Source organism: Abrus precatorius, unplaced genomic scaffold, assembly GCF_003935025.1.
Source record: "Abrus precatorius isolate BTA unplaced genomic scaffold, Abrus_2018 Scaffold11, whole genome shotgun sequence".
In the NCBI taxonomy this organism is placed as follows: domain Eukaryota; kingdom Viridiplantae; phylum Streptophyta; class Magnoliopsida; order Fabales; family Fabaceae; genus Abrus; species Abrus precatorius.
The window spans coordinates 23,608,534-23,636,410 of record NW_020874303.1 but is presented as its reverse complement, the minus strand read 5'-3'; the positions used below and the strand labels follow the sequence as shown (position 1 = coordinate 23,636,410).

The following is a 27,877-nucleotide window of genomic DNA, read 5'->3' as shown; positions in this document are numbered from 1 at the left end:
AATGTGAATTAAGTATATCCAATTTCTTTTTATTCATCGAATTACTATAAAATATTTTGTTTTAAAATTGTTTATTTTCTGACTAATCATTATTTGGAGGAAACTAATTTTTAATTATATGTTTGAAAATTTTAATTTAATTTTGTTAAGTATTATTAATTTTAAAAAAAATTAAATAATTTAAAAAAATTAAGCTGAAGCGAACATAAATCAATCTTAAAACAACTTTTACCTTATCCAGATACAGATAGGTTATAATTAAAAATTAATAGTTTTCTTCTTAAAATTAAATATTTAAACAATTTATAGTTATAATTTGAAAAATTAGAATAAAAGTTTGCCCATTAATAAACAAAACATTAATACCGAAAAGGAAAAAAAGAAAAAGAAAAATCTAATCTAAAGAGAGAATGCAGCTGCTGGGTCATAATATCGCCTGTTTGGCCATGGTTTGGACTTGGCTTCGGTCATCCGTAGTTATTTTAATTTTAATATATTTTATTTTCTTTTTTGGGTAGCCAATATATTTTCTTTTTAAAAGTGGCAGTTCAATAAAGTAAATATTCACTATCTATACATCAAAGAAAAGAAAGGTCAACGGTCCCTCTAGTAACTGGTGCGGAGATGGGAGTGAGGTTTGGGAACTGCTTTGAGCAGCAGAAACCTCAGGTACGGTCTCAACCTCAGGTTTGGACTCTCCCCTCTTCTCCTTTCTCTCTTTTCTCTCTCTATAGTATGGATAGCCGTTAACAATCTCAATCTGAATCTCCCTCTCCACTCTCTCTCATTCATTCTCTCCGATCCTACCATGCTCCCTCTCTCTCTCTTTCTCTCACTCAAACCCTCTTACAGTGACGTATCGAAGCAGCATCAACCCATCGACTTTGGCTGAATTCAATTCACTACCTCTTCAACACTGCAAATCAAAATAAATATAAAATAAAAATGGGTGCTAGGGTTCCGGTGCAGCACTACAATCTCAACTCTCCCTCTTCCTTCATCGAGAGCCCTCTTCACGTTCTCAATGCCGTCGACGCCAGAACTGCAGCCTCCGCCATCGATGACATCGCCGCTGATGTCCACCGCGCCGACGACAGTCACAACGACGATTCCGCCTCTGCCCCCGTCGTGAGTGCTTCGTTTCCCCACTTTTTATTTTATTATCTCCTTTCAATTTTTTTCTCCGCTGTATGAAAATTCTTCGATCTTCTTGTAGGATTGCATGAACGAATCCCATAGGAGCTGTTTGCCACTTCACAGTGTGGAGGTTGACGAGGATCGCACTAGTCTCGAGACTAACGAGTCTTCCAGGGGCTCTTATGATATCTTGACTGTTGAGGGTAAAACTCACTGCAACTTCTGAATTATGATATTGTTCTACATGTATCTGGTTTTTGAGTGGTGAAGATTGAGTCTAGGTGAATTGATTTTAGCTCAACTTGGAACTAGATGTTTCGCCTATTGAATCTGCCAGGGCGAAGTTTTTGCAAATTGTTGTGGATCATTTTATTGAGGACCGTGTGATCGAGGTGCCTGATTCTGACGCTGATTACACTGGCCAAGACAAAATGAGTAAGAGGAGAACGAGAGAGATCCAGTATGAAGGAGACCCAAATTTTGCCCTGCCTTTGATGTACGTGGCAAATATGTATGAAAGTTTGGTTAATGATGTGAATATTAGGCTTGCTTCCTTGAATGGAATTCGCGAGAAGACAATTGGGGTAGCCCTTGAAGCTGCTGGTGGTTTGTATAGAAGATTGGCTAAGAAATTTCCTAAAAAAGGTATTACATTTTCCCACGTACCCTTTATGTATTCAAGATAGATTTGACTTGTTTCTTCTTCTTGTAGATGATTTTTCTATTCCATACTTAATGTTTGTGCATGTTTTGGGATTGTTTTTACTTTTTGGAGAAATAATTGTGAATTTTTCAAAAAATCTCTTAGAAAGCTGATGAAAACAAGTGATTGTTTCTCCAAAATAAGTTGAACCAAACATGCACATTCATCTTTCTTGTAAATAAATTAAATTTGTGACTGCATGTGCAACTAGCAGTAGTGGGAGGGATTTTTCTTTTTTCCTTTTCCTTTTTCATGGCTGTTTGATTATGATGTATTGATTACAACATGATGTCCTTTATTTGAGTTTTCCTCATCAGGACCATGTACATTTAAGAGAAGAGAACTGGCGACTTCTATGGAAACAAGGACAAGGTTCCCAGAATTAGTTATACAAGAAGAGAAGCGTGTTCGCTTTGTGGTGGTTAATGGATTAAAAATTGTTGAAAAACCAAATAACATTCCAATTGATGATGCTGAGTGGTAAGTTGAGTTTTGTATTGTTCTTACATCTATACTCTTTTAATTGTTGTGGGCCCTTTTGATTGGCAAGGTTTTCTTAGGTAAGAGGATTCAATATCTTTTTCCCTTGAGCTGGAGATCTACAATTGGCTCATTATGATTTTCCCTTTTTCTATATTCTTAAGTGTGTAACAATGGATGCATAGGACAATGGAAATAGACCAAGGTTGAAAGTGAAAATAGTGGCATTCATCTTGATGCAAATGTAGTTTGGTCTTTTTTGGTGGTTTCTGTCTAATAACATAGATTATTATTTCTGTTTGTAATGTCTAGCAATCAGAAAAGCAACATATTCTTGAGGGATGAGGAGGGTCCTTCTAAATAAAAAAGAAAAGAGAACAGTGGGCCAAAGTGACTCATAAATGCAACAAAAAAAGTTCTGTCTCGCTGCATATTAAGAATGAAACTTTCCATGAGATTAGTCAATAATGCAAACATATCCTGTTACCTGATGTTTCAAAAAAGATACACCTTTGGAAGTATGAGCGTTCCTCACCAACAAAACACACCAGAGAATTGCATGAACCAGACATTGCTATGAAACATTTCCTCCTTATGCCTTTGAAAATCTTGAAATTGTATTTTGACTTTTTCAAGGTAAATAAGAAGGGTATTGCTATATCAGAATATATTAATCAACAGAGAGATCTAAGGTCCACAAATTCACAGCAAGTAGGTCCATGATTTTTGATGATTGATGGGTTTGGGATTCAACATATTTGGTCTAAACCATACATGCTCTGAAACCTGGATTACATGGTACGATAATGAAGTAGTTTCTAAAGGAAAAAAGGCCACATGTTTATCCTCCAAAGCAGATATTATTTTAAACATTTAGTATTGGGCATGATTTACTCGTATATATCTTATCAGATTAGTTTTTTGAAAGTTCATGTAATTTGTGTATTTATGCATTATCCTAAACAACTGAATAAAGTGTAGTTGGGTGACACTGATATTAAGCATATCTGATACAAGTGTTTGTATTCTACCAAGACAAGATACATTTGTTAAAGATGATTTTTGGAAGGATACACTTAAGGATTCTGATTATTAGAGTTTACACACGCCTTTTATGTAACAAATTTATAGAGATAGTTCCTAAACTACATGAATTCTTTCTAGATTCCATCATGAATCATACTGCACTTCTCTAGTCAGTTTCAGCTTAAGGATCACTTTCATACAAGTGGAGACCTTTAGGAACCTCAGAAGTCGTAGTTTTATGACTATGTATGCATCTCAAATGGCTTATGGTGTGAAATATTGATTTTGCTGTTGAAATTTTTGTCTCTGATAATTTATTTTGCTGCAATACTTGGATTTAATTTGTTAGTTATTATTTCCCAAGCTATGTATGCCTATATACTGGGCTATTTGTAGCCCCAGAAAGACAAATTTCTGTAGGTCCATCACATGGGTTGGCTCTTAGGTCCCCCCCCCCCCCCCTTATTCTATTGAGAGTTTTTTGGGTTGTTTGTTTCAAGTTTCTGACTTGTAGAAATTTAGCTATTCTGTTTAATTTTTTTGCTATATCAGAATATTGTATTGTTCTGAAATTTGGTTTTTGACTGTAGCTGACCTTACCTAGTGGGATAAGGATAAGGCTTGATTGTTGTTGTTGTATCAGAATATTGTATTGTCCTGAGAAACAGCACTTACATTTTATATTGTATTTGTAGTTTCTCAATACATGAAAAAATTTATTATGTCAATTGTAACTGTGCTGTGCCATTTTAAGGAAGAATATTGATAAAGATTTTTTTATCTGTTGATGGTTTATGTTTTATTATCATATGCCTTTTTGTTACTGCATTAGTTGAGCTGTTAACAGTTCTCTCTGACGCCCAACTTGACTGTGCCATTTTAAGAAAAGCATATTGTTGAAGATATTTGATCTGTTGATGGGTTGTGTTTATTGTCGTAGAACTTCTTAATATTGTATTCTGAAACTACTGATGATATTTTAAGAGATTGTGCATTGATTTGAACTTTGCAAGGTGTGTAATGCTTGGTCTCACTGGCTTTGTTTTTGGTTTTAGGTTTAAGAAATTAACAGGTCGGAGTGAAGTAGCTATCTCAGCTGATTATTATAAATTTTACTCTCCAAGGCACAAGTATAGGCGTGGTGCATCAATTTCACTTTCAAATATCCCAGAGATCCCTGTATGTGTGATGTGCCTCATATTGGAAAATGAATTGCTTTCAAGATGCACAATATATGACCTGCTGCAGTTTTTTTTCACAATGTCTAAACTGTAATTTCTAAATTTGAGCCATCATAGAATAGTCTTACTAGCATGCCCTGATTATGAATATATTGTGCTGTCACCTGATACCTGCATAATTATGATGGATATGTCATGACGTATATTATACTAAACGAAATGATAGGATTAGAGAGTTCATTAATTGTAGCTGCTGCACTTCTCTGTCTCCAAATTCTATCTAGTGTTTATGCTATTGACTTATTTTTGCAGAGTTATCATGGAGCAGACAGTTCTAGTACATTGGCTACTACTCAAGGATTTCGCTCAGTAAGTGATATATATAAGTTATTGTATATTACTGTCATTAATGGTTTCTCTTCAGATGCCATGATCAGTAGATGCCATTTTTGTACAATTATTTGGGTGTGAACTGCAGATGACATTAGTGACTTCTCCATTAATTTAAGTGGGATCAAATATAAACTTGTTTCTAGTGGTGATTGGGGTCTCTCCTTATTTATAAACTGACAACATAAAAATTCTATTTAAGCACTGACCGTTAGCTTCCTTTTTTTTTGTGTGTACTTCTGAGAATTGGGTTTGCTTACCCTCTTTTCATGTCTATGCCTCAATTATGCTATCTGTTGCATAAGTTGTGCCTGGTGTGGATCTTGTAACATTTTTTTGCTCTTATTTTTAATAATATTTTAAGAGCATTAACTTTATATGGGGACTTTTTCTTAACAGCCACAAAATCAGCAGCAAACCCCATGCAAACACCACTTGCAATCACTGCCACATCAACCTCAGTTTCACCCAGTTCTCCAAAACAATCAAACTATACACCAAAGTCAGCATGCAGGGCCATATTCTCATAACCATCAAAATGGTCCTCCCTCACACCTATCTGAAATTTCTCATGCTCACCAGCCAACATCAATATCTCAACACATGACTTGCTTACAACCACTCACAGGTGGTCATGTTGGTGGACGTTTGCACATGCTGGTGAGTTTATTCAACCAATGTTGTTTTTAATGTAGATTATGGAACTTTTCAAATGAGTATAGTGTTTTTGCTATTCAATTTGCATCTCTAAAAGCTTGGTAAGACGAACTTATTTATGCTGTTTTGTGTCATTTCTCTAATTCCTGAGTTAAGGAGGAACCATGGTACAAACTTTTGGCTGCTACATAGTATTAGCAATAGGTTAAAAAAAAAGTATCTAAAATATGAAATTTAGATATTTGTACCTGTTGAGGTAAGGAACCATGGTGTATGTTTGGAAGAATTCCATTTTGAGAGAGTTGAAAAAACACTATCCTATGGAAAGGTTCTCCACATATGCCCTTTCTCAAGGCATTATTTTTGGACAAACTCTGATTTTTACTCTTTTTGGATGGTAAATAACATGGAGCACGAATCAAACTCATGTTTGAATTTAAAATGAGATACTCTCAGCTACTTTATTGTATTTTGCTCTGGCCTATCCCTCCTTTGTTGTTTCAATATTTAGACATAACTGAAAGAAGATACTTGTTTTGGATTTCTCAATAGAACTTCATATTAGTATTAAAGGTTCACTAGATCTGCCTTATTATGTGTAGTAGTAAATATGGCACGGTACCAAGCCAATGGATTAAATATCTCTACAATGCTATACGAGTCTCCACTTGAATAAATTTATTGATTTTAATAATTTTAGTTGTTTGACATTTCATTGAGCTACTTTTTCTTTTGCTTGAGTTCTTTCATGTTGCTTATTATACAGCCACCAACTCCTGCAAAGTTTTGTGACGAATGTGGGGCTCCGTATTTGAGGGAAACATCTAAGTTCTGCTCCGAGTGTGGTTCAAAGAGGTTAGGAACATGACAGGTTTGGATTAGTTTTACTAATCCGTTCCCATTTAGCATTTGCCCTCGTCATTTTTTTATCACAGATGTACTCAGGTTTTGGATATTATTAGTTTTCGTGATATTTTCACATTGTATTTAGCCTAATAAATAGAAAAGTGTAGTTTTCACTTGATAGGTCTGGTCTGGTAAATAGTTGTAGATAAGATATATAGAATTTGCTCGTGTGAGCTTTGTGAATCTGAAAGCAGAACTTCAAGAAGTCCTGAAATTTGAGAAACTTGCTTGTTTTGGCTTCTTGCTGTTTCGCTAGTAGTATGCTCAAACTGACTATATTTTTACTAATTAACGACTTGGGTGTGGTACAATCGCGCGTTATATATTTCTGAAGAGATTGTTGATTAAGATTTTGCAGATACAAGAAGCTCAGGTTCCATCAGGATTTGTCTAGCTGCTTTTGATTCAAGTTTTTAACTTTTTTATTATAAATTTTTGATAAATGAAACTTTATTATGAATTAATATTTTTATAATTCTTTTATAATGACCATAATGCTGTCAGAAATATGAAAAATTGGATGGTTCAAAATAACTACCAGCAGAAGCAGGCGCTGTTCTGAAGCATGGCAGTGTGAATTGAAAATCATTGACTTTGAACTTGTTTGGTTTTAGAAAATGTTTTCTTTTAGTTAAAAAACTGTTATCTTATTTTCATTCTATTTCTTAATTTTAAAAATTTATACAAAAAATAATGAAAAATAAATTTTTCTTATTTTCATTGTTTTTCTTACAAATTTTTTAAAATGAACATAAAATAATAATTAAAATAAAGTTTTGATTCTTTAAAAAATTGACTTTTTATTTGGTCCTTCCTCTTTTTTTTTTTTTTTCAATCTGGTCTTTAAGAAATTATTTTTTATTTTCATTCGAATCCTCTATTAAAATAATATTTAAATTTACTCATAATTTGACTAAATTATAATGTAAATAAGATGTGTCATAATAACGTTATATCTTTCGTATTTACAAATGAAAATTAGTTTGTAAAGTTAGAACTTCTAAATTTGATATCTAAAAATATGAAGAAAATAAGATTATAAATGCGATCTCATCATTTATATAAACTGTTATTATATTAGTCAATATGAATATTGTAGAGGTAATGTTAGATAAAAGTAACAAGCTATTGATAGACGAATTATATAGAAAAGGGAAAAAAATAGATATCTTATTTAAAAAATTAAAAATAATAAGTCAAATAGAAAATTTATAAAATTTTAAAGGGAACATAACCTTACTTAAGCCATGAAAACATCAATTTTATGGATCTTAATATTTTATATATTATTTGTAACTACTCAAGTTAATCATCCTTGAATCTAGTGACCTTGTATTGAGACAACCACTTCTCTCCCTAAACTTTTTAATGCGAATAAAACATCCTGATGGCTATATACATATATGTCTTTTTCACGTACAAACAAGTATGGCGTGAGAACAAACGAATCCCAAATCTCTCCACCCATTGGAAGGTCCACAAATTTCTAGCTAAAAGCTATAGACCTTTTTGCCTCCTTAATGTGACCTTTATCCTGATATCTAAATACAACAACAAAACCTTATCACATTAAACAAAATCAGTAACATGGATCATACACCACTGCTAGCTTAATCAAAAACTAAATTTTCAACAATATTATCTATTATGAGATCAATTTTGATTATTTCCTCCAAGGTTTATTTTAGTCTCCTCTTTTTCACAGGTTGAAAGTCCATAAAATACAATCAATTCTTCTCATTGATCCTTCCATTTCCAATGGCCTACTTTGCATATGTTCAAACCATCTTAATTGATTTTTTGCCATCTTCTCAATAGGTGTTATTCCAATCTTTCATCATATGCGATGATTTCTTATCTTGTCTTTTGCCGTGTGGCCACACATCCATCCAGCCTGCCATTTAGATACACCCTGCACAAAACGAAACACACAAGACCATATAAGGTGCATAAAATGCCTCAGCTTCCAAGCAAGGAGACAACCTAATAATGCTATACCACTGGTTATCAGCCTTTTAGCTTAAATAAGTAGTTGGGTTATAATTGGCATGCACATTACAACACATAACAGAAGAACTTAAAAACTGTCATATATGCAGTGAAGTACATACAAAAGCAAAATCAATTACAGCAACCCATCCCTCATCGCCTTAGAAGTAATAGCAGCTTCCAAATCGGACAATTTGGAACTCCAACAGTTAGAAGGCCTAAACCAGAACAAGGAAGATATCATAATTTCAGTCAAACAACCACTAGAATTGTATATATGTTCCCCACCCACCAAATGAAAAAAAAAACATGGTAAACCTTGCACTGCCACCTGCCAACTACAAGCATGTTATCTCTGTGAAGAGTAAGTGGAAAAGTTAGAGAACAGGACTAGAACACTACTAAAGTATAAAAAAGAAAATAACATAACCAGCCTCTGAATATTTCATGAAAATAGGTTTCCAGAATAGTGTGATTAAAAAATAATAGGGTAAAAAATGATGTAATCCTAATAAACCTCCCATGTAGGAAATATCAATTTACTCCAATGGACCTACCTAAACAAAATCTAAAAAATATGGGGTAATGTGGAGGTATTGCAAGAATTAAAATAGAACAATACCAATCACTAGAAGAGTTTGTAAAGTTAACCAGAATATTTCAATGGTTCATTTCAGGAATACATTCACATTGAAGAAGTATAATATGAATTCAGAAAGGAAGAAAATCAAGTAGAATGAGTTGTCCTGTGTGTTAAGCAGGAATATGGGAAAAAGAAATCTTAGCAGACCTATCAAGTTAGAAAGAAAAAAATCAAATTCTAATCTCTTAGAGCAATCAAATTAATTTGTTATATTAGAGACGGAAGTAGTACCAACACCACAATTATCAGATATAAATTCAGAAGAAATAACAATGCTGACAATTATCAAAATAAAAATTGCTTCGCTGTTGTATGAACTATGTGAAAATTGTTCAATAAAAAGTGTTTACATTGTGAAATGTATAGAATGAATCACAAAAGTGGTGCTTCTCTAACAGAGCTAGGAAAGATTTTACAAGGAAAGTCGTTTGCTCATTAAAACAGAGAGAAATTTGCTGTACAGGGCCTATATCTAAAAAGGGAGTACAGATCACCATTATGGTTGCATGTGTTGACATTATTATAATTAATAAAATGCTAAGAAAGTATCATAAACCTTGCATGTCAAAGTGGTGAAAATGGCATCCACTATAGCTGAACTTCTCTACATTTTCTGTATTAAAGTTGTGATGTTCTGAGAAAATCAGTTCCTGATTCAGAAGCTCGAAGCTTGTGCAATTAACACGTGTAGAAGTGAAGGCACTGTAACAAGAGGAAGAAAACCATAAGGCAACTTGCATCAAGTACATAACTTGAAAGAATACAAATCTAAGCATATAGAAGAACGATGAATGTCCAGTACCTATAACTGTGATCCCATCTTAGTAGTTAAAATATTTGCCAATTTGATTTCAAACCGGGAAATCGTCATGTTATGGTTGTCTTGATAATCACATGAGAAAATGAATATTGAAAAGAAACTCCCATGCACGATGTATGTGAAAATTTTAGTACCTTGAGAAATGAGAATGCATCAATTAGAACAGGCACCTGCCATTATATTATGACGCATCAAATTCATTTCAATAAGCTATTCAACTTTGGTATAAAATGAAGTAATCTATATTGTGGGCCACCAAAATGGAAATAGTAACCAAAGCATGCAAAATTGTTTTCCCTCTCAAGTGCGTACAGAGGGAACTGCTATGTCAACAGTCCCAGAAATTAGGCCCCTTCTTATCATATCATCATGAAGTGCCTGAGCTTCATTAATATCTCCTAACTCATAATATTTTCTCAATAGACAAATGCAGAGAACTTGATCAGGAATGATGCCCTTCCTAAGCATCTCATCTAGGAATGACTTTGCCTGTTGTACTTTACCACAATGAGAAAAACCCCAAATTAGTGATGTATAAGCATGCAGGTCTAGCTCCATACCCATTTCAACCATTCTATTTCTCAAACTCAAAGCTTCTTCAGGATTGCTATGCTTCAGGTTCCCATCAATCAAAGTAGTGTAAACTAATTTATCTGGACTGATTCCCTTATCCAGCATCTCATTGAACAGTGTCTTGCCTGCTTCAATACAATCATTTTTATATAGACCATCAATCAGAGCAGTATAAATCATAATATTAGGTTGCAAACCAGTGCTAGTCATGTGGTCAAAGTAACTAACAGCCTGTTGGACTAAACCATTTTTGCATAAACCATCAATTAGTACCCCATATGTTACAACTGTTGTCTCAATACCCAAGTCCTGCATCTCTTGTAATAGATGAACAGCCTCTGCGGTTTTCCCAACTTTAAAATAAGCATCCATAAGGGTCGTATATATATAACTATTTGCAGTTAGACCACAATCCCTCATCTCATGTATTACAGCCTCAAATTCTTGTATTTTTTTTTGGCTACAAAGGCCCCATATTTTGGTTCCATACAACAACTGGTCTGGTTTGAAGTTCTTGTTCATCTCCTCTAAAATATTCATTGCATTTTCTATCATCTTAGCCTTGATATATCCATGAAGAAGAGAAGTATAAATTTGCTGATTAAGAGTCACTCCAGCTTTTAACAGTGCCCTAAATAATTCCTCTGCTTCTTCCATTCTTCCATCTTCACAAAGGCCATCCAGTAATGCAGTGTAGGTGACAATATTTAAGCTAAGTCCAGCCTGCAACATCTCACTTGCTAGTTTAAATGCTTCATTCAGATCACCTATTTTACAATTTGCATCGATCAAAGATGTATATGTAAATTCATTAGGTTGAATACCAACACGGATCATGTCAACAAAAAATTTAATGGCTTCCAGCATCATGCCTGCCTTGCAAAATGCATCAATTAGTGTACTATAAGTTACAACATTTGGTTTCAACCCTCGTTGCTTCATCTCATGCAGATACTCAAAAGTTTGAGGAATTCTTTCAAATTTAGAGAAGCAATTAATTAGAGAATTGTATGTTATCACATCTGGTTCACATCCTGCATCCTTCATTTTCCCAAATATAACAATCGCTTCAGTTAATAACCCTGCCTTTCCATACCCATCAATGAGAGAATTGTATGTAACTACATCCGGCATGAGACCCATACGTTTCATTTGTTCAAATAAGCTCCTAGCAACACCGAAGTCCCCATCTTTGGCCAAACAGCCTATCACTATATTATACGTGAAAACCGAAGGCAAAAGGCCGGCCCCAATCATGTCCTTGAAAAAACTCAATGACTGTTTCCCTTTGCCTGACTTTGAAAGCTTGTGAAGAAGCTCATTACAGGACCTCACTTTTGGTATAACCCTGAACTTGTTCATCTTCCAAAAGCATTGCCTAGCCTCCTCAAGCATCTCCAACTCCACTAAAACACTAAACAAAGCATCAAACACTCCGGACCCGGGCCTACAAACATTCCTGGTCGACCACAACATGTCAAAGGAATCACATCCTGGAAATTCCCGCCCCAACATAATCCACTCCTTAATTACACTTCTGGCATCAAGATAAAACATCCCACAAAACAAAATGTGAGCCAAAACGCAATAAGATTCTGTGGCGTGGCGAAACCCGGCACGAGCCCCTGCCCACTTGAAGAATTTCAATGCTGCTTTTGGGTCCCCTTTCAGTTTCACCAAAACCCTAGACACCCAAATGGGTGCCAATGCGGAATCAAACATGGGGGGATCCTCTTGTTGCATGAAACTACGCATTGATTCGGAAGCAATGTCATCAAAGGAAGGTTTTGAGACAAAATGGTATCTTATAACGCAGATAAAGCTAGTGAACCAAATCATGGGGTGTGAAAAAAATGAATTTTGAGAGTAAGAGGATGAAACTGTGAAGAGAAGCGGAAAAGGCTTTTGAGGAGGTGAAGTGTAGAAGGAGCTTACTCGGAGTGAGGCCCTGCCACCGATGTTGCGCAGAAACAGCAACATGTTTGGTTGAACCAATTTCAATTGGGTTTTGATTCTTCATATTGGGGATTGGTGTTGATGGACCATGAAGATTGAAGTGTTCATTGCTTGTGTTGATGGACCAAGAATCGTTTGAATGAATGTTATTAGGGTTTATGAGAAATACAGGGCATTCTGGTCATTCGATGTTCAATTTCGTAGTACTTTAATCGGCTTTCCTTTTTCATAATTATGTAGAAGTGACCATTTATTTTATTTTATTTTATTTTATTGTCTTGTAAGCCATAGCATAGAAATTATAAATGAAAAATATTGAAAATATGTTAAAATATCGGTGAAGTTTAAAAAATTTTAATTTTAAATAAATAATGACAATAATAATAATAATTTTATATTATATCTTTATTTTATAATTTAAAAAATAATCCTTAAAAAATTGCTATATTTAAAATTAGTCTCTAAATTTTTTTAACAAATTAAATGAGTAAAATATTAATTTTATTAATAACTTTCATCCATTAAATTTTGGGTTAATTAATAAAGTTTTAATTTAATACTTTATATGATAAATATACACTTATTCTAAGTAGTATACAATATTTTAAAATAAATACTCAAACAAATTTTTAATTTTGATAAAAATTTTGTATTTAAAATTAGTCTTTTCGATTCAAATTTAAAATAAATATTTTTATGAAAATTTTATTTTTTAAAATAGAGTGCGTTCCTTTATTTTTAAAATATAATCTCTTGTAATTTTTTTTTTGTTATTTTTTTAAATATACCAAAAAAAAGTTAGTTCCTAATAAATTTTTTCATGGTTTTTAGTTAATAATAAATTAAATAAATAAATAAAATTATCTTCTATAAAAAGTGTAGATGAGAGACATAATTTTAAAATTTTTTAATTGTGTTAATCAAAATAAAGGTATATTAAATAATACTTAGTTAAAATTTTATTATTTATTTTCACTTATTACTATAAATAAAAATAATGACTAATATTTTTATTTATTTAATTATTTTTATTAAATATTAATATTTTATTAAGAATAAATTTAGAATAAAGAGATATTTTAATATGTTATAATTTAAAAAAAATTAGTAATATATATTAAGATTTTATTATTATTTTTTTCACATATACAATTGATCTTTTCAAGACTTTACTTTAAGTCATTACTAAAAATTAAATATTTTACTAATATTTAATATATTATTATTAAAGAGAATATTATTCTACTGAAGTTAAATTATTTATTTTATTATATACTATATTATTAAAACTTAATTTTATTTATTGTTTTTATATTAGATTTCACAATTGTTTAAGAATTTCTCATGCAAATTTGATAAAAACTAAACATTAACAACAAAAAAAAAGTTTAATTATAAATACAACCACTTTATAGAAATAAAAATTTTATTTAATTATTCATTTTAAAGTTTTTTTAAAAAATGTTATTTTTAAATGTTGTATTGTTTATAATTAAAATTAAAATTTTATTTTAATAAAATATTTTCACTGAATACTACCGCAAATTGCCAAAATAAAACTCTAATTTGATGAGAAAAATTCATCAATCATCAACGGTATATAAAGAATTTTATATACATTCATTTATTTTAAATCTTATGTATGAGGATAAAAGTCTATCGTGTGTCCATATCTGCATCAAGGTTGAGTTGAAAATTTTCTTTTGACTAATTCAGGATTTAACGGACAAAAATTAACGACAACGACTTGATATATTATTTGTTTAATCTTTTAAGAACTAAATTTTAATTTGTGTTAAAAAACTAATTTTAAACGTTGCAGGTCTAACATGTATGATCTTTCATTTTGTTAAAAATTATAATTAAATTATATTAAAAAATTTATAAAAATATGTTGATAATGCCTTTTATTAATTTTTTATGTTAATATTTTTTTTGTTATTTTTTATGTTAATATTCTAATCAATATCGTAGAAACACTTATTATCGTTCTCTAATATATGTAGTATTTTTACATCTGTGCTTCATAGAAACATACGTTTTTTATACGAAGAAAGCCACACGCATCTTTCTTACTGTTTAAACTTCATAGGTAAAGTTTGATAATCTCATAGTTTTTAAAAAATATATGCTTTTTTCTATAATAAATGATATTGAAATTTCGCTAAACTTTAGATGAACATCAAGCACACTCTAATTAATTACATAGTCTCATAAATTTAGCTTTGATGACCTATTACTGTATCATGCAATCCCTTGGCTCCATGATTAGGCTCATCAAATTTAAACTCCACTCTTGTCATCATTTTTCCGAACTCTAAACTTTATAAATTTGATTTATTTTGTATTTGAAGAATAATAATTGAATAGAAGTAACACAAGGGATTACATTATGGGAGTGGGAAAGTGGACCACAAAAGCATCTGATGGGAGCCAAAGCACTTCAATAGGCGACAGACAGGTCTATTACTGCATCTCATTGTCCTCTCTCTCTCTCTCTCTCTCTCTCTCTCTTCCTTGAAAGTTGTAACATTAGAAACCGCTGTCACTTTTGCAACTTAAAGCTACAACCCCAAACAGGTACTTGCTTAGCTGAGAGCTGAGGGGAACACACTGCATTATGTAAAGATTGTATTTTTGCTCCAACAAAGACTACCCTTTTGTCAAATATGGATTACGAAAGGATCCAAAAGCCTCAGGTTTCGTCTTCATTTTCTCTTGATTTTTCTGGGCTTGATTTGCATTTTTTAATCTTTAAGTCATATATTATACTTGGAAACTGAGTGTGGTTGTTGTCAGAGTTGTTTCTGTTCCCTGAGTGCACTGCAAAGTGCAAACACTTGTTTTGATCTGTTCATTTTGATTTGTCTTTGTTCTTATGGGAACTTGGGTTTTGCAGGGTGGGGGGGGATTTTCACCAGGAAGATTGAGGAGCATGCTACTTGGTGTGGAGAAGAAGAGGAAAGAAGAGGAAGAGCTTGGTTCTACTTTCACCATGAGATCTCAGAATTCAGACATGGATGAATCTGGTAGGAATGCTCTTTTATTTTATTGCTCATGTTTCCTTTAAAATATGTAATGCTGCCGCGAAGGTTGAGAAATTGTAAATCTAAGATGATAAATTTTCAGATTTTAAGATTTGTTTGAATGTGATTTTTTTCTACATCACCGTTGTTGCATTGTTGATTGTGGTGTTTTCATTTCACTCCTTGTGGAAATTTAGTAGCATACAGTTGTCAAAAGACATGTCAAGAAGGAAGATGAACAGCGGAATCTTTCATGCACTGACAATCAGCCAACAATATACAGAAAAGATTTTCTCATTCAATCTCTTGGAACATGAACAAAGATTAGTGTCTTTTATAGATGAGACAGATACTGAAAAACTAAAGGCTAAGAGCTGAAAAAACTAACCATCTAAAGAGGAGGGAAAAAACTAACTAACTAGCAACCACCAGCTCACCAACTAACTTACTAACTAATTACATCTATTAACACCCTCCCTCAAACTAGAATGTGTATATTCAATATTCCAAGTTTGGAAATACAATTGTTAAAGGGACCAGGAGCAAGAGCCTTGATTAGAATGTCTGCTATTTGATCTCTTGGAGGAAATAGTAACAAGTGAAGAAGCCAATTTGGACCTTATCATGAACTGGGTGAGTCAGTTTCAATGTGTTTTGTCCTCTCATGGAAGACAGGATTGGCAGCCATATAAACTGCAGATTTAGTTTTCACAAAACATGTTTGACAGGTTTGGAATGAGTGACACCAAAATCCTTTAGAAGGAAAGTAATCCACAGTTCTTGACAAGTTGCAAGAGCCACAGCTCTATATTTTGCCTTAGAGCCTGGAGATAATTGGTTATTTCTTGGACTTCCAGGATATTAGAGATGATCCAAGAATGAAACAAAAACCAGTCCCTGATTTTTTGGTGTCTAACAAGCACCCCAATCTGAATCAATGAAGCAAGGAAGGCTGAAATCTGAGTTAACTGGAAAGAAAAGTCTTTTTGCTGAATTACCCTTTATATACTTCAGTATCCTAAGGGCTGCTTGGAAATGAACAATTATTGGGTTGGCAAGGTACTAACTTAGCTTGCTAATAGCAAAGCTAATGCCAAGTTTGAAATTTGTTAAGTAAATCAATTTGCCTAGCAACCTTCTATTGCCTGTAATATCATGATAAAGAGGTCTAGAATCATGTTGAATTTTAAAAGAGTGATCCATAGGAGTGGAACATGACTTTGAAGCTAAAAGTCCTGTTTCTTGAAGCAGATCCAAGGCATATTTTCCCTGATACAAGTACATCCTTTTGGCAGATCTGACAACCACAAATCTAGGGAAGAACTTAAGGTTTCGAAGATCTTTAATTCCAAATTTTGTGTTTATAAGGAGTTTGATGTTCTGAATTTTAGAGAGATCATTCCCTGCCAGAACTAGGTCTTCCACATAAGTCAGGATGGTAGTGAAACCTATGGTGGTTTACTTGGTGAACACTGAACAATGAATAATCAGACTTGGATTGTACATATTCAGAGTCCATGAGAATCTAGGTAAGTTTCAGATTTCATTGTCTGTTAGCTTGCTTCAAGCCATATAAGAACTTGGAACTAACTTGGAATTTGAGACCTGTAATCCATCTAGCGGCTTCATATATACTTCTGCAAGATCACTATGAAATGAAGAAAAGCTATGTTCACATTAAGTTGATGCAGATGCCATTGATAAGTAGCAGCAAGAGACAACAATACTTTGATGGTTATCATTTTTACCATTGGATTGAAGGTGTCCAAGAAACCAATGCCAATTGTTTAAGTGTATTCCTTTGCATTAGTCTGTCTTTGTGTCAATGGAACCATTTGCCTTGTGCTTCACTTTGAAGATCCATTTGCATCCAATAGGTCTCTTCCCATCAGGAATAGTGAGGGTCTAATCTGATTTTTAATCAAGGCTTGCAATTCAGTCTGGACAACATTTTTCCAGCTATCATGTAGGATGGCCTCTTGGTAGGACTGAGGTTTATCAGTAAAAGTGGTGTTTAAAGAGTAGTGTTTATGTGAAAGTGATAAAGGTTTATAAGAGAGGTAATGAGAAAGAAGATACCTGACAATATTTGAAGATGAAGATGCATTTAGGGTGGCCAATGTGCAATGATAGTCCCTTAGGTAGTTGGGAGGTCTCCTCTTTTTTTGAGAATGTTGTGATGGTGGATTGAGATCTTGTGTTTTCCTTTCTTTATTGTTATGATTCTAATGAATTTGTTTCTATGGCAAGTTGTTGAGTATGGGGAGAAAGTATTTGAGGGATTGTTTGACGTGGTGTTAGTGAAAGGAAATCATCAAAAAAGTTATGTGTTTGGTGGGAATTGAATAGAATCATTAAGAACATTGTTTTGAAGTTTAGGAAAAACCTGCTCATAAAACTGGACATGTCTAGATATGAAAACTCCTTGAGTTTTCAAATCATACAATATATATCATTTGATCCTAGATTTAAAACTTAAGAAAACACATCTTGCTCCACTATCTAATTTTTTTCTGTGAGATGTTGCTGTGTTTGCAAAACATAAACATCTAAAGACTTTTAGGTGTGATATGTTTGGTGATTCATTGTATAAGACTTGATATGGAGATTGATTAGAAAGTAATGGTGATGGTATTTTGTTGAGAGTATACAAATTTACAAGATTAAACTCAACTCCATTATTTCTCCTAATTATTCTAATCTTCTTATTGAATTGTGTTTCAACTAAAGATACAAATTCAGCCACAAGGTTTCCAGTTTCTGACTTATGTTTCATAGGGTATATCCAAGTGAACCTAGCTTTATGTTCAACTATAGTTAAGAAGTATCCATGTACATGCATGGAGAGAGTGACAATGGGATCCTGAATATCTAAATGAACCAGTTTAAAATTTTCAAAATACACAATTTCACTATCATTAAAGTATGTCTTCTTTTGTTTTGACATGTGACATATTTCACATGGTTCAACAGACTTATTGCAATCAATAAAGGGAAAATATTTCTACATCATACACATTCTTTCATAAGAGGTGCCCTAACCTAAGATGCCAAAGATTATTTTTATAAGCGTGAAAATTATTTGCATGATGATATTCAACATGTTGTATAGGGGAAACATTTGTTGCATATAAGCCTGATTTCAACTCAGCTGCACCAATATTGTAATCCTAAATCTGGCAAACAATATCAGATAAGATTAACTTGCAAGAAAGAGATTTGGTTAATTTTGATACTGTAATTAGATTCAATGTGAAGCTAGGGATGTATAAGACATCTGTCAGGCAAAAGGTTCATAGAAAAATATAGTTCAACTGATACTAGTTTGGACATGGCTGCCATTTTGTAGTTTTATGAGAATTGGCTTGATAGGTTTATGTCAATGGAAAAAGCTTAATGAATTGCACACATGATCTATGGTACCTGTGTCTATGACCCAAGAACCTTTATGAAAGGAATTATACAGGTTGTAAACCATACTTAAGGGTTTTTTATTATTTGTAACACTTGTGAATTGATTAATTCCATAATTGCCATAACTATTTGATTGCTGAAATAATGCTAACAAGGATTGATGTTGTTCTAGAGTAAAACTCAGACTAGTACATTTTCCAATCTCCTTTTGAGAAGTGATGCTTTTCTTTTCATCTAAGTTCTCATCTTCTTCTTGACCAATAAAATTATTCACAACATGTTCCTTCTTCATGTTGGATGGATACCCATGTTTTTTGTAACATGTGACCACTCCTCACACGCAAAGTGTGAGCACTGCTTGTAGGTTCTACCTCCATTGCCTCTTCCTGAAGGATGCAAGGGCTTGTGATTCCTCCAACAAAAATCCAACTGTCTTTCTTGCTAGATCAATAGACAGAAAACTCTATTGATGGATGGTAAAGGATCCATGAGCATTATTTGAGATCTAAGTACCTATGGTCATTGAGACCTTTCAAGAACCTTATAACATAATCTCCTTCATGATATTTCTTGATTGTGGAAATCAAATTGCATGAACACTTGACTTCACAGCTGCATTTGGGAGTAGGTTGAAAATTCTCAAGTTCTTGCCATAGACTCTTCAGTTAAGTAAAATATGCAGTATTTGATGAAATTCTCTATTTCAATGAATAAATTTCGTCCTAAAACTCTGAAATTCTGAAAACACCTCCCTAGTAGTACATTTCTTTTAGGTCATTCCAAACCTTTAATGTTATGATATTATAAGGATTGTCATATATATACATGTTTGTTAATTGTTATTGTAATAAAATTTCTGTTACAGGTGGTAGCAGTTCAGATCATTGTAAAGATGTAGACATTGTGAGCGTCCTTCCTGAATATTCAACTTCTACTATAGCTCGCACCAGTAGCATAGAGGCAGTTGGTGGTGATCGTATTGTGAAGGTGAATGCAGTAGCGACTTCAAGGAATAGAATCATAGAAGATCCATCTTCTGATTATGATAGTGGGCATGATAACATGAGCATGTTCTCATCCATGTTTGAATTTCAGAAGGCTGAACATGCTCCACAGAGAGTGCCAGTGGGGCCATTCTCTAAAGCAGCTCCATCTAAATGGGATGATGCCCAGAAATGGATAGCTAGTCCAACGTCAAACAGGCCAAAGACAGTGCAGTCCCAGGGGCATGGTGGGCATGTTGGAATGCGTAAAGTTGGTGGTCTTGCTTATGGAAGCCGGCAACCTTCAATGAAGGTTGTAGTTGAAGTTCCAGATCAAAGAGAAATTGCTTTAGATGAACCAGATACCAAGCAAATTGATACAGATCAAACAAAAATGGAAAGTGGAGGACAGAAATTTGTGAGTTGGGAGGCAGATCCCTATGCAATTGAAAATTCTTGTGGTAAATGTTTGATCTTATTTTTAGAATTCTCACTCAAGCTATAACATAAACAAACTTTATGGTTTATTCAAAATATGTATAAACTTTATTTTTCTGCTAGATTTGTAACAAATTATATGGTCTTTATACAGTCTTTTATTGCTAATGCATTGTGTTTTTGCTGGACATAAGATCAAGATTATAATTCAGGTAGATAGTGTTAATTTAGTTAATAACTTATTTTCAGGTTTGTAGTTTTCTTAAATTTTTATGTTGAGGTTCTTTATGTTTTCATTAATGCCTATTTGGGGCTGGTTATTCAACCTGGGCCTTGATTTATGGTTTACATGGACCCAAATTTGATGAGACCTGTATGAATGATGTACTTCGCTATCAAAATAGAAAATAAAAGAGATTTTCTGGGGAAATCCCAGCTGCCAGGTGTGTGCTGCACCTCTTTATCATGGGAAAATTTGTAACCCTAAGGTAATACTGATTATGAGAGTGTGGGTAATTCTTTTTCAAAACATGGTCAGAATTAAATGCTAATTTTCAAGGCAGCTAAGTATTAAAAGAAATAATAATGGAATGGTAGTAGTACCCACTTTTTGAGTACAGTATAACTATAAAATTTTCCATTATGATGTTCCAAGAACTATTGGTGAGATGCCGAGGGTTTTACCCTTCTTTTATTTTGTTCTTTAGTTATATTAATTTTATCAACAACTTGGATCAGATTTTTTTGGTAGGAAGAATTAGACCGTCATGGCATCAAATCCTTTACTGTTCATTGCTTGAACATGTGATATCCTAAATGCCATCAATCCCCAACTCCTAATCCTGGAGGTTTTTTTCATGGCAACCTAAGAGCCACCAAACTAGACCTGCAGCGTTTTCCAGTGCCTTCAAACCTCTTTCATTGACAAAAACCCAATGAATTTCCAATATCTCTGATATTCCCAAGAAAAAAGTTTTGATAATTTGGATCCTATGCCTTCTGCCTTTGACTGCCCTGCATCACCAGTGAAGTGCTTAAATTTTGTTGATATTCTCTTATGATGTTCTGCATTGGCATGAGATAATCAGTTACCATCGAGGTGGATATACAGAATTGACTCATACTTTTCATATGGCATTGCCACAAGATTTTCCAATAAAAGATGTAGACAAAATGGGGAGGTGGAGTGTGAAATAATCCTCGGTTAAAGGTAATATCAACTGGCTGGATGTAGACTTATATGCTAGCCCATGATTGCTGATGTGAACCAGGCAAACTTGTAGGATCAAACTTCTTAAGAAAACATGTATTTTTTGTACATTTTCTTGTGGAGGTTAAATTAGGGCTATATGATAGTGTCTGTCTTTAACCTTTGGCTTCCTGAATTAGTTGTTCCGGATGCATTCACCAAGGCCATTAATTAAAATGTTTGATCTTTTTATAATTTTGCATAAACCTTATTATTTTTGGACATTTTAAGATATCATACTCTAAAATCCATAAATTTTATTGACAATCGTTACTTACTTTGCTGTTGATTAGAGTTCAAAAGTCTCCTGTCATATAACCTAGGTCAATAAAAATTGGGAGAGATGGACAGGTCCCACACTAAAACGCTTGAGAAATCTTTCTATATTAAAATGACATCCAAGAGCTAGAAGTTGATAATACTATGGACATAATTGCATTTGAAGAAGTTTAATAAATTGTCTAATTTAATTTTGTAATTACAGTTCATATAGCTGACTCTTACTTACTCTGTCATTCACTTTCTGCTATTTAATATTGGCAGTTAGTCTCAGCCAGCATAATTCATCTCTTGTGGTCCAGAGTGCAACTACATTTGTTCCTCCCCCTTCAACAGCTCGATCTGTGTCAATGAGGGATATGGGTACAGAAATGACCCCCATTGCTAGCCAGGAGCCATCAAGAACAGGTACACCAGTGAGGGCAACAACACCAATTCGCAGCCCAAATTCTTCCCAACCTTCCACTCCCACCAGAGCTGCCTCTGCATCTACTTTAACTGATCCACACATTGACAATCTAAATCTCAACAAGAATGAGTTGTCTGAAAAGGAGCTACAAATGAAAACCAGGCGAGAAATAATGGTCCTTGGGGCACAACTAGGCAAAATGAACATTGCTGCATGGGCTAGCAAAGAAGAAGAGGATAAAGATGCATCCACTTCCCTTAAAACTAAAACAGAACCACCTAAGAGTGTTGTTGAAGCACGTGCAGCTGCATGGGAGGAGGCTGAGAAGGCCAAGTATATGGCTAGGTCAGTTTATTCTAATTATTTATGTTAACACTGTCCATTAAATTTTTGGTTTCTATCTTGTGTCTTATATTGCTTTAAAGATATAAGTCCATTGATATACCTCTTCTTAATATCATAAGGTTTTAGGATCATTGGTCCTTGACTCCTTGTTGGGGTATCAGAGTTTCTATGACCAAGTGATCAAGGGTTTGATCCTTGTTGACCCCATCATTGATCATTAAATTAAATTTTAACAATTAAAGTGTGCTGCCCAAATAACTCTTTCATGAGGTGCTCTGAGAAATGTCAGAGATGTGAAACTATTAATGTGCCTTCACCTAATAGCTTAAGCTTTCAAGAGAATTGGTCTTTGACATTTGTCACTTTTTTCCCTATAACTAGATACATAAATATTTGCCAAAAGAATCTGGATTGATCACTCTCTCTCAGTGTTCAACCCTAGAAATTAATATTTCTACCACATTTCTTCTGTAAGTATCCCTTAAGAAATTTTTTAAGGTACCGGAATTTCTATGTTCATTTTGAACAATTCATCATAAATGACTTAGTGATGAGAATCTAGAAGAAGTGATAAAAAAGGAAAAGGAGAGATATAGAAGAGGAAACAAATACAGTTACAAAATTGAAGTGTTTAAACACTATAAACTGCAGTGCAGAACTTTAGTACACTAATTCTTTGATTTACATTGATTCCAATCATGTCAATCATCTATATAATTGACCAGATTTTTGGAACATGAGACATATTTTATGAGCATTTAAACCATTTCATAAACATATAGATTATATTACTTTGTATTGCTGCATTCTAAATTTTCTCTGAAGCAGGAATATGGTGTTAATGGCACAGGTTTAGGCGTGAGGAAATGAAAATTCAGGCATGGGAAAATCATCAGAAAGCAAAAACAGAATCCAAGATGAGAAAAATTGAGGTATACACCTTCTATTATTGTTACTATTTTTGTTGTTTCTAACATGGCTGTTTTAGTTTTTTGGACAACCCTTTGGATGTTAACCTCTAATCCTGATACGGATTATCTCAGTTTGACTTCAATTTTATCTATACTTTCTTTGCAAATATCTTGCAAGGGACAAATTGATCTGCAAGTAGAACACTAAAGAGGAGTAATACAGTTTGCTGAAACATGTCATGAATGCAATATATATATATATATATATATAGGATTAAGATCTTATTACATTAGTGTAAATTTAAAAACTCTTACACTCAATTTGAATCTTTCATTTAACTTATATCTAACAAGTTATAATTTATTATTTCACTGACCGTCAGATGTAAGTTAAATGAAAGACTCAGATTGAGTGTAAAAATTTTTAAACTTATACTAGTGTAAGAAAATTATGACCCTATATATGTGTGTGTGTGTGTTTAGTAATTTTTCAATCTCTATTTTGTATTTATCTACCTTCTCATACTTATAAAAGTCTGGGTTCCATAGATGAGATAATTGTGATTCATGATAGTGTCTAGTAATAGGAAGGTGAAGGAAATACCTATCCTGATATTGTATTGCTTTTGGAGGCAATGAATATTTCATTAATCAGGAGTTTGTCTGAATATTGTTTCAAAAATTGGGATTGTGCGCCTTCTGCTAGTAATCAGGAGGATGTAAACCATTTGGGACACTAGCATGGATCAAAATAGTTTCTCTTCATGAATTTATCACTTTAATTGTTTTTGTGGGTAAAGGTCATGGACGTTGGTAGTTAATTTACATTAAGTTGTGTTACGTAAAAATGCTGAATTTTGTTTCTAAATTGGTATACTATTGTGACCTTAAAGAAATAAATTTTCTTGCATGTATGATGCATGCTCTGGTGTTGTGCGTAATAAGACATCTTGTGCCTACATGATGGCTTTGGCTTAATGCGTTAGGTGTGGCTTAGAATTGTTCTCGTGTTACTGATTGGAGCAAGGTTTAGTAAAATTCTAACGAGTAATTAGATTTCTAATGATAAATAAAGTAATCAAAGTAACTCTTATGGACAACTCAAAAAGTTTCTTGGTATAAATTATCAAAATAAATTATTTTTTGCTTATTGCGATGACTTTGTCGTTAAATATATGACATAAGCTATTGTTTAAAATGAACTTATTGAATGAACGCTTAAATAAGTTGTATATCTAAACGTGTCCTTGATATTTACCTAAAAGAAACTTGGGTTTGTTACTCAAAAATATAACAATCATAATACACTGGTTGCAGGTAGAAGTTGAAAGAATACGGAGTAACGCACATGATAAGCTAATGAATAAATTAGCAGCTGCACGGCACAAGGCTGAGGAGAAGCGAGCCACAGCAGAAGCCAATAGAAATCATCAAGCTGCAAAAACTGAAGAGCAAGCAGAGTATATACGAAGAACTGGTCATGTCCCTTCCTCATATTTATCATTTTCTTGCTGCAGTTGGTGCTCTTAAAGAAAGGCAATCCTTGTCAGTGTTTCTTTTTCTTTCTATAGCTATGCGATGCCTTTTGCTGCTTTATGCTTACACCCAAGGATGTTTGCATTTCCCTCATGGTGTAAAATGTTGCATTATTATGCAGAATAAATGCAATTAGAAGAGCTATGTCATTCGTCTAGTTTTTATTTTCTTAATTTATTTTGGGCTTCATAACTATTCCTGTAAATATCTCCCACTAAATATTATTGTATGGCCCCCATAGTCAAGAAAGACGCTTAAAAAACGAAGCTGTGTCATGTCTATGCAAATATAGCAGTCGGTTGAACTTCTGCTTCGTGATCACAAGTGATTTAACTAATGTGGATGTGGATTTTATGCTATGCATTGTTGACTTAATTTGAGTTAAAAGAAAAGAAGTTTTATTGTGGCAACAAACTAAGAAGACAAACTCTTGTTATGAATGTCTTGAACTCTTGATAAATAATTAAATGACGTAAAAAATTAATATGAACATAATCGTTTCCCCTGTTAAGGTAGGAACCGGCCGTAGTAATCCAAGTGGAATTTGGGGAAAGAAGCAGAGAGTAATTATGTTGACACTCCTAAAATGGGTTGTGGTTTAGGTGGAGGAATAGAGACACATGAATTACTCAATAAGCATTGGGTTTTAGGAGGATGAAACCCATAACTTTTGTATCTTGAGCATGCTTAATTTGCTCCGGAGGTTGATGGTGAAAGTAGATGCTAGTGCAAATCGATGGAGTAAAAGATATCTACAAAAACAATCGAACCAAATGAAGCTGATAGAGATACTTTTCAAAGCATCCAACATCAACTCTGCTTGATATATCTATTCATCATTGTCCAAATATGTATTTTCCTTATAAAAAGATAGAGCTGTAAGTTGTTAACGATTATTTTGGACAGGTTGGTTTAGCCTTTCATTACACTGTATGCTAATTTAAAAAGAGAAAAAAAAGAGTCAAACTCAAGAAGTTTTTAAAAATTATTAACCAGTATAATAATTGCATTTTTCTATAATTTATATGTGGACAGGTAGAAAAATTTGAATTTGAGGAGGGGGAATTTGGCCCGCTAATTTATATATGCAAGTATTGGTGGTAATGGTAGCACCAAGTTATGATTTTTGAATTGTTTGAGAAGTTCGTTTGTTCATGATATCTGTCTTTTATTTATATTTACTATCTACTAGGAGGGAAATAGATGCAAAATTCAGTGTGCATTAAAACCTATGGACGAGTAACCATGCAGTGAAAAAAAAATTGAATTTTAATAAATAATGCGACATATTTATATATAAATATTGGACAAATCCTAATAAACATGTTTTTTCCAAGTAAAATTCTAGTTATGAAAATTAAGAATGTATTTAACTTATTTTTTATTATGTTAGGAAAAATAGACACAACTAATATAATAAAACCTATATCAGTATTTTTGCATGGTCTATTAATTTTACTTTTATATCTTTTGTTTTTTTGTAGCATAATATTATTATGTTATCTGTTAGCCTGCAAGGGTTGAATGTAAGTTCTACCTTTTTGTAGCATAATAATAATGATGGGGGAGGGTTTGGTTGGAAAAATCCTTAATTGATATTTTGCTCCGTTCCAATATTTTAAATGAGAGGGTAAATCAATTCTTTTAAAAGAATTGAAGTCAAACAAATGGTACAGATGCAGATATCACCCAGAGGAAGATAGCTAAATATATGAAATTTAACTATTTTGAGGTTTTAAATTGAAAAGTTATATATATATATATATATATATATATATATATATTAATAAAATATATAAAAAATATTTTTTTATGCTGCACGTGAATTGATAAAATAATTTTATTTATAATAATAAATAATATAATTTGATTAATGCTGCACTTTTTAATAAAAAAGTTATTGTATTTTAGTTTAATCCACCGATATCTTTTATTGGAAGTAATCATGTTACTTCATGTTTGTGTCGGGTAGAATTATTACGGACAACAAAATTATTTCTATTTCTCTTAGTATTTAACAAAGCTACATTCACTATAACTTGGACAAAAAATTATTATATTTAAATGCTTGAAATTAATTTATAAAATTAAAGTTAATAAAATTGTAAAAAAATAAACACAATATTTAAAAATAAAAAAGTTTAAAATGTCTAAATAATTATTCATTGTCTTAATATATATATATATATATATATATATATATATATATATATAAAATGTTATACATCTTAAATTTTAAATATTATTTTACTCAAATAATAATTGATCACAACATTAAGAGATTTAATATTATTTTGCATAAACAAAGAAAATATTTTTATGTATAAATAATAGATTTGGTTATTAACTTAATATGTATTTTATTATATTGTGATTGTGAAATATTTTACATAATTTAAATATTTATAAATATATTTTTTAAAATTTATTTATTTTTATAATTTTAAAATATATTACCATTAAATTAAAGTAATATAATAAAGTATTTATTAATTTTATTTTTATCTAAATTTTTATAAAATTAATCTAATTGATAGGAATTTAAATCAACAATTCTATGATTAGTCTCTCGTTCTATAAAAATTTACAAAGTGACGAAGTATTTAAATTTTACCATCTATCAAAATTAACTATTAAACTTAAATATTATAGTTAAATGTCATGCTTAATTAAAAAAAAATTAATTAATAAACTTATGTTAAATTTTCTTTACAACAAAGTCAAAATCTCTTATTTCATAAATCCTACAGATTCATTTATAGATCTAATACTTACTTAAATTGTCAATAGATGACTAATTATATATAAAAGAATACAATTATTTTT

General features: G+C 32.4%; 3 protein-coding genes across 9 annotated transcripts; 2 read left to right on the top strand and 1 right to left on the bottom strand.

The window, feature by feature from the left end:
* Positions 1-580: 580 nt before the first annotated feature.
* LOC113855096 (uncharacterized protein At2g02148) lies at positions 581-6,807 on the top strand. Of its 4 annotated transcripts, none has more exons than XM_027486570.1 (9): positions 581-687; positions 853-1,128; positions 1,217-1,340; positions 1,450-1,782; positions 2,158-2,320; positions 4,402-4,525; positions 4,840-4,896; positions 5,317-5,577; positions 6,341-6,807. In XM_027486570.1, exons 2-9 carry the CDS (start codon positions 946-948, stop codon positions 6,440-6,442), a joined length of 1,347 nt encoding a protein of 448 aa, XP_027342371.1. In that variant the 5' UTR covers positions 581-687; positions 853-945; the 3' UTR covers positions 6,443-6,807. The 4 variants fall into 4 exon arrangements, with proteins under 4 accessions (XP_027342371.1, XP_027342372.1, XP_027342370.1 ...); XM_027486571.1 differs by having other exon boundaries at positions 581-669; positions 6,341-6,777; XM_027486569.1 differs by having other exon boundaries at positions 586-685; positions 849-1,128; positions 6,341-6,777.
* A 940-nt stretch (positions 6,808-7,747) lies between these two features.
* On the bottom strand, positions 7,748-12,671 carry LOC113854022 (putative pentatricopeptide repeat-containing protein At2g02150). 2 transcript variants are annotated; one of them, XM_027484815.1, is made up of 3 exons: positions 9,915-12,671; positions 9,669-9,814; positions 7,748-8,392 (listed from the first exon to the last, which is right to left on the bottom strand). In XM_027484815.1, exon 1 carries the CDS (start codon positions 12,483-12,485, stop codon positions 10,233-10,235), a length of 2,253 nt encoding a protein of 750 aa, XP_027340616.1. In that variant the 5' UTR covers positions 12,486-12,671; the 3' UTR covers positions 7,748-8,392; positions 9,669-9,814; positions 9,915-10,232. The 2 variants fall into 2 exon arrangements, with proteins under 2 accessions (XP_027340616.1, XP_027340615.1); XM_027484814.1 differs by having other exon boundaries at positions 7,933-8,392; positions 9,669-9,762; positions 9,915-12,627.
* A 2,179-nt stretch (positions 12,672-14,850) lies between these two features.
* On the top strand, positions 14,851-25,359 carry LOC113855402 (uncharacterized protein At3g61260). Of its 3 annotated transcripts, XM_027487033.1 has the most exons (7): positions 14,851-14,922; positions 15,042-15,160; positions 15,361-15,490; positions 19,767-20,345; positions 22,115-22,604; positions 23,455-23,536; positions 24,833-25,359. In XM_027487033.1, the coding sequence occupies exons 2-7, from the start codon at positions 15,131-15,133 to the stop codon at positions 25,043-25,045; spliced, it is 1,524 nt and encodes a 507-aa protein (XP_027342834.1). In that variant the 5' UTR covers positions 14,851-14,922; positions 15,042-15,130; the 3' UTR covers positions 25,046-25,359. The 3 variants fall into 3 exon arrangements, 2 of the variants coding, with proteins under 2 accessions (XP_027342834.1, XP_027342835.1); XR_003502848.1 differs by lacking the exon at positions 14,851-14,922 and having other exon boundaries at positions 15,079-15,160; positions 23,433-23,536; positions 24,833-24,853; XM_027487034.1 differs by lacking the exons at positions 14,851-14,922; positions 15,042-15,160 and having other exon boundaries at positions 15,406-15,490; positions 19,777-20,345; positions 24,833-25,152.
* The last annotated feature ends 2,518 nt before the right edge of the window (positions 25,360-27,877 follow it).